General features: G+C 35.1%; 1 protein-coding gene across 1 annotated transcript; it reads right to left on the bottom strand.

Annotated features, from left to right (window-relative positions):
- Positions 1–7,508: 7,508 nt before the first annotated feature.
- On the bottom strand, positions 7,509–9,074 carry LOC113521146 (uncharacterized). Its single transcript, XM_052894970.1, has 2 exons — positions 8,735–9,074; positions 7,509–8,458 (listed from the first exon to the last, which is right to left on the bottom strand). Exon 2 carries the CDS (start codon positions 8,401–8,403, stop codon positions 7,516–7,518), a length of 888 nt encoding a protein of 295 aa, XP_052750930.1. The 5' UTR covers positions 8,404–8,458; positions 8,735–9,074; the 3' UTR covers positions 7,509–7,515.
- Positions 9,075–9,431: the final 357 nt, after the last annotated feature.

The following is a 9,431-nucleotide window of genomic DNA, read 5'->3' on the forward strand; positions in this document are numbered from 1 at the left end:
AGGTCAAAGGGTCCGAATTTGTCGTCAAAATGTATTAAAATTAAAAGGCAAATTTGTCATCAAAATTATGTCCGTCTTCTTATCGGTCTTTTGTCTAAGTCCTTTTGTTTTGTCCCAAGCTGTCAGTTTTAATTGTCGAATGTCTTGGCGGCCAGCGATAAAACCGGTCAAAGAGGCCGCAACAACCTGATTGCAAGAAGAAGTATTCAAGTCAAATTTGACTTGAATACTTCTAGTCCCGCTAGCTCTATGGCCCTGTTGAACCGGTAAGACACTCTCGAATGAGTATTTTCTCACGATCTCCAGGGCTACAGTCTCACCTGCATGTCTACACCAAAGCTGATAATTCTAGAGCCACATGCACCAACTTTAATACTAATATCTAGTTTGTTATATACATTATAAGTTTATTAAGCATGTAATTAGAGAAAAAAAATACTAGTCAGCTTTTTTCCCCGAGGTCGTCTGCATTTTTTATGCAATGACCAAATGGATAGCAAACATACGATCTACCTAATAGTACGGTCGACAACTACGCGATGTACCCTGGAAACCATCATGATTATTTCCTGGTGAATTCGTCATGATGGTTTAAAGGACCTGCTTGCATCCTCTCCGTATATGCTGGCTAACCAAGGAGATATACTAATCTCCCTGGTTAGCCAGCATATTCTGATAACGAAGACGCGGTTACCATTTCATGATTATCTATAAAAAAACTAGCAATAGAGCTGCTAGACGCGTCATTACTATCCCCCCCCCCCCTCACTGATTAGGTTTTTTTTAATAGATGATAAAGGAATGGTAACCCCACCCGCGCTATCGGTATACACCGGCGGGGCACCAGTGAAGGGTGATAGGTGAATATGAAGCAGGTCAGTTAGCCCATCGTGACGAATTCAACAAGAATTGTTCACGATAGTTTCCAGGGGGAACCACGTGGAGGTAGACCTAATAAGGCATATTGCTAGCAATGGGGCTATCAAACTCCATTGCTAACAATCCCTTTTCCCCCTAACTGATTAGGTTATGTAAAAATTACGACAACTTTTATTAATTTATCACAAAAATGGGCTAACTGATCTGGCTTTTCATTCTCACCCATCATCTCTTATTGGTGCCTTACCAGCGTATACCTTTATCGTACACGGCATCTTTCCGTTATCCTTTTCGTTATCATTAATTAAAAAAAAAACACCCATACATTAAACTAAGGACTAGAGTTTTTTATTTCCCTTCATATGACACGGCACAGGACTAGAGTTAGAAATTGGGGTCGATTCTGAGGTGCAATTTCCTAAATCTATCTCTAAATTTAAAATTCTAATTTGATTTCACACCGAAATTTTTCTTGTAACGACCTTTATGAACTACTTTTCTAATAGGTTTAAGTTAAACATATTTTAACTTTAGTTTCTGATGATCCAAATTTACCAAATTAAAATATTAGATTAAGAAAAAATAAGTTTAAAGAAATGACGCTTTAAAATAAACCTCATTACCTGATTATAAGGGATGTAAAGCGAAGATAGAGAAAATTGAATCTTGAAGGATCTTCGAAGAGGATCTGTATATACCAATTAGACATAAACAACGGTTCTTATTGGATTAGATTAAAAATTAAATTAAATATAGTTAAGACTATAACTCCGCGTCGTCCCGGCATAGAATAGGCCACCCCTTCCTTTCCCATGGATGTCGTAAAAGGCGACTAAGGGAGGGCGGGAGATAGGCAACAGTGTCTCTCTTAAAACTGCCAAGCGTAACAACTACTGGCAAAACCCCCCATGGGGGAGGCTTATGTTCAGCAGTGGACAGTTAAGGCTGATATGTTGAAGGACTACGAGTATAACTACAGATATCTTATTTATATTATTTTATTTAATTATACCACAGCGTATATATGTATTACATTTATATAAAGGATAATCAAGGGCAGCGTTTCCTCTTCCAGAGGGAGACTATACAAAAGTCTATTGCTTGGACACCTCTGTTCTATTCGTGTTTCTACCGTGAAGCAGTTGTGTTTGCATGGCTGTGTTTCGGTTTGAAGGGTGGGATATGGCGTGAATTTACAGGGTACAGAGGAATAACATCTGAGTACTCAGGAATGGCAACGCATGGGGGGGTATCATGGGCGAAACAGTATACTCTGTTATGTCCGTGGTACTGCTCATGTCTATAAGCGACGGTTACCATTTTCCATCAGGTGGGCCGTCAGTTTGTTTGCCATTCTAAGTTGTATAAAAAAAAAACATTTGCGGTGAAACTCAACACTTCTACCCACAAACACTTGCACTTTGACTAGACGGGTGGGATGTGGAGGTGAAATTACGAGCTATGTGGGTAAAACATCATAGTCCTCAGGAATTAGGGATACCATGGGCATAACAGTGTACATATTATTTGATGCTGTTCGCGTATATAAGCTGGGCCCTCTGAATTTCAAGTACTTGTATAAGCATAGCACTTACTACGCTCATGTAAGTAGTTCTTATTTGAAAATTGTAATCATGGTTAAAAAAATACGAATAAGATAGGGAACGGGTATAATAAAGAATGGAGGTAAGCCTTCCACCGTGTCTCGGATTCATTATGTTAACGGTGTTTGCCATCATCAGGCAGTTAGTAGCACATGTAAATTGACGTTCATTACACTATTGTATCTAAAATAATACGTGTGTGTGTATATTATCTTGACTTAATAGATAATTACCTCTTTTAATACGTAGTACGTTATACTAAATCTATGCTTTAATATGACATAAAACGACAAATCCTATAAGTGGATTTTTTATTAAACCAACAATGAATTCATTATCCGTTATTCGTGTTAAGGCAGTTGATAGTAAAAAAAAATATATCATTATACATAAATGCCCATTCTCCAAACAAGAATTTCATCAGATACTTTTTGCTGGACCGCAATTTTCGGAACGCGCCACCATCATTTCGAATCGTTCTCGCGGGAAAAACTATAAAATGGCGGACAACCGTCTGATGCAAATTGCACGCGGAAAAACTTTAGGACGGGTAAAAAGCTAAAGGAACTCGTAGTATTTCATCGACGTCGCCAGTTATTGAGCGGGATAGAGGTTTTTGCTTGAATTCCCGCGTTCGAGGCACGGCGACTTTTTGCTAGACTCTCAGAGTCTGGGAAGCGCGCCGCTTCTCGTCGCGGGCAAAAAGCGATGAGGGCCGCCACAACGATGGTAAGCGAGGTAAAAACAATGCGACATACGGATAGAATTAATGCGGCGACTCTTTAATTTTCTTCAAGAAAGCGCGGGAGGAAATGGCGTAATGAGTGTTGCCAGACGCAAAAACTATCTGTAAGCAGTATAATGGCGTTGCTCTTTTTATCCGGTTTAATTTTCTTTTCTTATTGATTGACGATAAATTATAATAATTGCGTAATCACAATATACACTAATAAAATATATAATATTCATATAAGTGAATCTGATTAGAAATAATCACTTTGAATAAACGTTATTAAATTTTATTTTATCTTAGTGGTGATATCTACTTAAAACAAGCATTATAGAAGTGATAAAGTAAAATAAATTAACATTTCGATTATAGTATGTTTGAAATATACCTAATAAAGTTAAAGACTTTCCTATATTACATATTATCTCATTTCCACAGCTTTTAACTTAATACGAAGCAACGTTTAATGAGATCCGATAATTTTTTGTGCATCTTGGAATAACAAACTAATGAAAAGCGATAATCATCGCTCATAGACTTGAAATGCACTATGGACGTCGCAGAATACACTGTGACGCCCATACCGCCCATGCGTTACTATTGCCGAGGATTCCTATTAACTATATACCTTGTAATTTTACTATCATGCAAGCGTAGAAATAAAACGCAAAAGGTTTTCAAAGATTACAACGAAAGTTTAATATTTATGCCTTTATGTAAAATAAACATTAGACGTACGGATGATAGCTGATTTTGGCAGCTTTAACTTTTATTATAACATAGCAATATTGTGTAAGATGACCGTCCACTAGATGGAGTGACGACTTCGAATGCATTGTAGGAAGGCAGTGGATGCAGGTGGCTCTAATCATTCTTATGACAGTCTATAGGAAATATCTATGTTCAATAGTGAACAGATAACGGCTGAGATGATGATGATGACGATGATGATGATGATGATTGTATTAAATGACAATTTTAGAATCGAAATTAATATAATCATACAATTTCTATTAATATTATAAATGCGAGAGTTCTTAAAAGTATTTTATGAATGTCGTTCAATCGCTGCAACAGTTGAACGCGTTTGTATGAAATTTGGTACACGAATAGATTATGGTATATCTTAAGGGGGTATTCTAGTGTAGAGGCGTGAATTTGAGGTGTTTTGTCGGATGCAATAAATAAAAAACAAAAAATATTTTTACTATCCATTTTTTAACAGGCGTTTATTAATGTTTTAAGAATAAAAAAAAAGTAAAAAAAAATACAAAACTGAAAATGTTATCTGTTGTTGAAGTGGGGGATACCAAAAAAAAAAAAATGGCGCGCCAATCTTGTCACGATTGCAAGCTTTCTAATGATCTACATTTCTGATTCATGTGGGCAAAACCACGGTAAACAACTAGCTAAATGGTTGATCATAAAATTATTTTTACTCAAAGGAGTATTTAGAGTGGGGCCAGAAAGACCGTGCCCAGCCAAGAATTCTGTGCTACCCCATAATAAGGAGCCTATCTGCCATAGACAAATTCACGTCTGAGAAAACATATTGTGTTTTCCTTCAAGAGACCAGGTCCTTAAAAATAATGGTACATATATACGCTAATACACCATGTAGTCCTGGCATAGAATAGGCCACCCCTTCCTTTCCCGTGGATATCGTAAGAGACGACTATAGTAAAGCAAGGGATAGGCAGCAGCGTCCATCTTAAAACATCTCCAAAACCAATCCTTCTGCCAAATTTGGCAACTATTAGCAAAACACAAAAGGGGAGGCTTATATACAGCAGTGGGCAGGTAGAAGCTGATATGGTGATACGACTATGGTTTAACAACCCATACCAAGCTACAACAAAAAACAAAATATAAAATACAAAGTTTAAATAATTCACAAACAACAAAAATAGACTCATTTGTCACAATATGTGGCGTTTAGACGCTGAATGCCCTTAAACGGTTAACATCGATTCACGATTATGCATGCGAAACACATTGGCCTCCTTTTACTGTCGGCCGGATCGGATAAAAAAAATAATGATGTAGAAACTACATGTCCTAGACGCGATACAATGGAGAACACACGGCGCTGTTCTGGGGCCGCGCCCGTTCCTGAGAGCCTACTAAGAAATCTTTTTCGAAATTTCTGAGCCAAACTAAATACAAATTTTATGTTAAAATTACATAATACATCACCAGAGGGAGACTTTGTACAAAAATCGATTGCTTGGGTACCTCGGTCCCATTCGTGTTTCAACCGTGAAGCAGTTGTGTTTGCATGGCTGTGTTTCGGTTTGAAGGGTGAGATATGGCGTGAATTTACAGGGTACAGAGGAATAACATTTGAGTCCTCAGGAATGGCAACGCATGAGGGGGTATCATGGGCGAAACAGTATACTCTGTTATGTCCATGGTACTGCTCATGTCTTTAGGCGACGGTTACCACTTTCCATCAGGTGGGCCGTCAGCTTGTTTGCCATTCTAAGTTATATAAAAAAAAAAAACATAATACATGCCGTTTGGAAATATTAAAAATGTTAAAATATCGTTCCTTTGGACTTTTATGATAGGATGTATGACGATTTTGGTATAAACAAAAACACGAAATTGAGTCCGAAAACCAGCTGACCATTACTGATCCTATGTAATATTTTTTTTTTAAAGTTGTAACTAATTATACAAAAGTGTAAGTAGTACGGGCTCTAAGGATTGGGGGAGGAGGCAGTGATGGGGCAGTTACTGCTGGTAAGGTAGCCCGTAGCAAGCGGCTGATGGCAATCAGCATCAGTTATCAATTAGAAAGAAAGAAATCTTTTTATTTGAGTAAAGTTAGATTAAATCATTTTTTAATAGTCGCTTTTTCGTGATTCTACCACCCGTTTGAAATGCAATTTCAACCAAGAAGAACGAGCAAGAAATTCAGATGTTGTTCTTTTTTAATTTATTAAATAAATTATGAATTTGTATTCACATAAACTATTAAACAGTATTATTATAATTCCAGCCGTTAACTGTCCACTGCTGGACATAAACCTTCCCCTTAAAGGAAGTTTTGCCAGTAGTTGCCATGCTTGGCAGGCGGGTTGGCAACCACAATTAAATTTTTACAGATATTTTAAGAGGGACGCTGCTACCTGTCCCTCGCCCTCTTTTAGTTGCCTCTTACGACACTTACGGGAAAAGAACGGTAGGCCCATTCTATGCCAGGGCACACACGGGGACAGTGGAGGAGTTAGGTATGTTTAAATATTTATATATATATACTACTACAGGATATAACATATAAATATACTACTTTTTATCCCGGTCAGAGAACATATCATGGTCACGCGAAAGAAGTCGGGGGTAAAATAATAAACTTTACTTTTTTTAAACAAAATTAGCTTATTGTACAATATAGTTATGACCCTACACTAAATAGTAATATATAACAGTATACTCTGTTATGTCCATGGTACTGCTCATGTCTACAGGCGACGGTTACCACTTTCCATCAGGTGGGCCGTCAGCTTGTTTGCCATTTTAAGATGAATAAAAAAACATTATAAAAAAGAAATTTATTCATAAATATGTTTCTTTTTATAAAACTTATTTTTTATAAAGTTTGATGAGGTAATGACGTAGTTAGAAGCGTTTATCGCCAGTATTAAAATTTATTAAAAATAAATATAAAACAAAACATCGAGACAATGAGCCTGAGAAAAAAAAGAATATTGTTTCTTTTTTTTCTCAGGTTCTCAGTAGACGTATAAAAATATTTGTGAGTAAATCTCTTTACCAAAACCGTAATTGAGGCAGAGCCAAAAACGCCTGCTGTTATAATCATAGCAAAAAAGGCACGGATTTGGATTGCTCTTTGGTTTTTTTGTGGTAGAGTTCAACCGCCTTCAAAAAACGAGGGAGGTTTTGTTTCTTTTTTAAATATATATTTTGTTAAATATATAAATATGTTTAACTTTATTGAATTTTGAAATAACAGTTTGTTATTTCAAAATTCTGTAAACCAATTTTTAGAATAATTTTTTTATCTGAAAGGATATAATTCCAGAGGAGTCTCACAGAATTTTATAAAAATTGGTTTAACAGTTTTTTAATCGAAATAACTTGTCTCACTATAGCTAAAGTAGGTGTTTTTCTTTCTATTATTATGGATAACAATGAAATAGTAGCTTCACCTGTGCTATTACAGATGCTTCTAAAAGTATTAATAGATAGACATATCCCTGTTGATCAATATTTCTCAGATATAAAAATGCACCACTAGGAGTAGATACCTACTCAAAATAAATACAAAATACCTATTTATAGATTTTTATTTATTGTGGCTTTTTTGAAATAGCAAAGCATCACACAAATGCAAAATATTTTAGAAGCTAACGGTAGATAATGCTCATTCAATTCACTTGATAATATTTCATATGTTTTTGTGAATTCCATAAGTCTTTCTTTATCTACTCTCTTAATTGCTAGTTTCTGATCTTGTTTCATCAGTAGACCTGGAACTTGGCATTTTCCTTTGAAAAAGTTAGCAATATTGATTCCACAATTTGTTCCATCTATGACAACTCTGGTAGAAGGATGATTCTTTTGAAATACATCTGGCATGTAAACATTAACCAACTCTTGACTTGGCCAAATCTCGAATAACTGCCATATTTCACTTACAAAGTTTATCCATGTAACAATTATATTGGCCGCTTCTGTTTCGCTAACACCAAACATTTTTCCAATTTCAAAATCGTGCTTATTTCTTCTTAATTTTATAAGCAACATTAAAAATAAATCTTTGACAGATAAACCAATTTCTGTACCCTGTGTATGTTCAATGTTATAAGCCATTGGTAATAAAGTTGACAGTACAATAGTAAATTTGGGATAAGATTCTAAGCCTGTAAAAAAATCTATTGATTCATCATCAGATAACAACACCTCTGTTGATAGTGACCTAAAATTATTTGGGGTCTGTGTTGCTATTGTAATATTTTTTATTTCTGATGTAACAAATGTATTTTGGGAGACACAACTTTCCTTGTCATGTGTGATATCAATATTGACAATATTTCCAGAAGATTCTTGATGTGTACCATTCAATATTTGTAAAGACGGTGGCTCATTTGAAGAACTTTTTCTGTTATCTCCAGTTGGCAATCTTTTTCCCTGGATTTTACTTTTCCTGATTTTACATTCCATGGAAAAAGTGATGGTACAGCTGATTTCTTTAGTGTTCTGCGCTGATGATGTAGTCCTGTAAAAGAAAGAAATATTAGTGTTACTTGTGAGGTACCACAAGAATAAAAATAAAACATGTACATTTTTTATACTTTTTGACTTATTAGTGAAAAAGTATGAAATTTAGCAGATTAGTTGATCAATGGGTACCCTTAGGATACCATCGGGGAAAACTAAGGAGGGTGAAAACACCTATAGTGAATTTGATTGCATAAAACATGAAAATGAGTATAGATGAAAAATTTTTCAAGAATACGGATAGTATATATAATCATTACAAAATATTATCTACCTGTATGTATACTAATCGTCAAATAATCGCTTTCCAGGAAGTGTTTTCGACATATTTTCGTTGTTTTGGTTGGTATTAAATTAATACGACGTATTGCCTTCAGCCACCGCTTTTTCATTACAGAGTCCTTGGGAAAGATGTGACAGCCCATTTCGGAGCAACCTAGCACACAGCAGCAAGTCATATCTGTATAAATATTTACTTATAAAACAATATAAAAAAATATATAAATATTTCGATTTTGAACTTTATTTATTTCAAAACAGTAATTTTTTTTTTTTTTTTTTAGTACGTTTGTTCCGTTTGGAACAGGCTAAGGTCGGAGACCATGCTGCCTAGTCTTAAAAAAGATAATTTGTCTGGAATTTTATTTTTCTAATGTCGCTTCAATTATTGTCATAATCTTCAATATTTCATTTGTCAAATCCGGTAAGTACATTTTCATAAATATCTTTTCTTGAGTTTTCTTAAACCAGTGGATTTATCAAATTAAAAATAAATAATTATAAAAAATCATTGTCTTGCAATTCAATAAAAGTATTCTTATAGCTCCTTGAATGTTGTAGTAATATAAGTGAAAATAGCTTTGAAACAAGAAGGAAATCTTAAGAGAAGCGGGATTGAGTGCGGGATATTTTCGGGTTTTTTGAAGATAATCCTAAGTTCGTCAGACATAATGTGTCTTTGAATGACAAAT

This window comes from Galleria mellonella, unplaced genomic scaffold, assembly GCF_026898425.1.
Source record: "Galleria mellonella isolate WM207_F2 unplaced genomic scaffold, CSIRO_AGI_GalMel_v1 utg257, whole genome shotgun sequence".
Taxonomy (NCBI): Eukaryota; Metazoa; Arthropoda; class Insecta; order Lepidoptera; family Pyralidae; genus Galleria; species Galleria mellonella.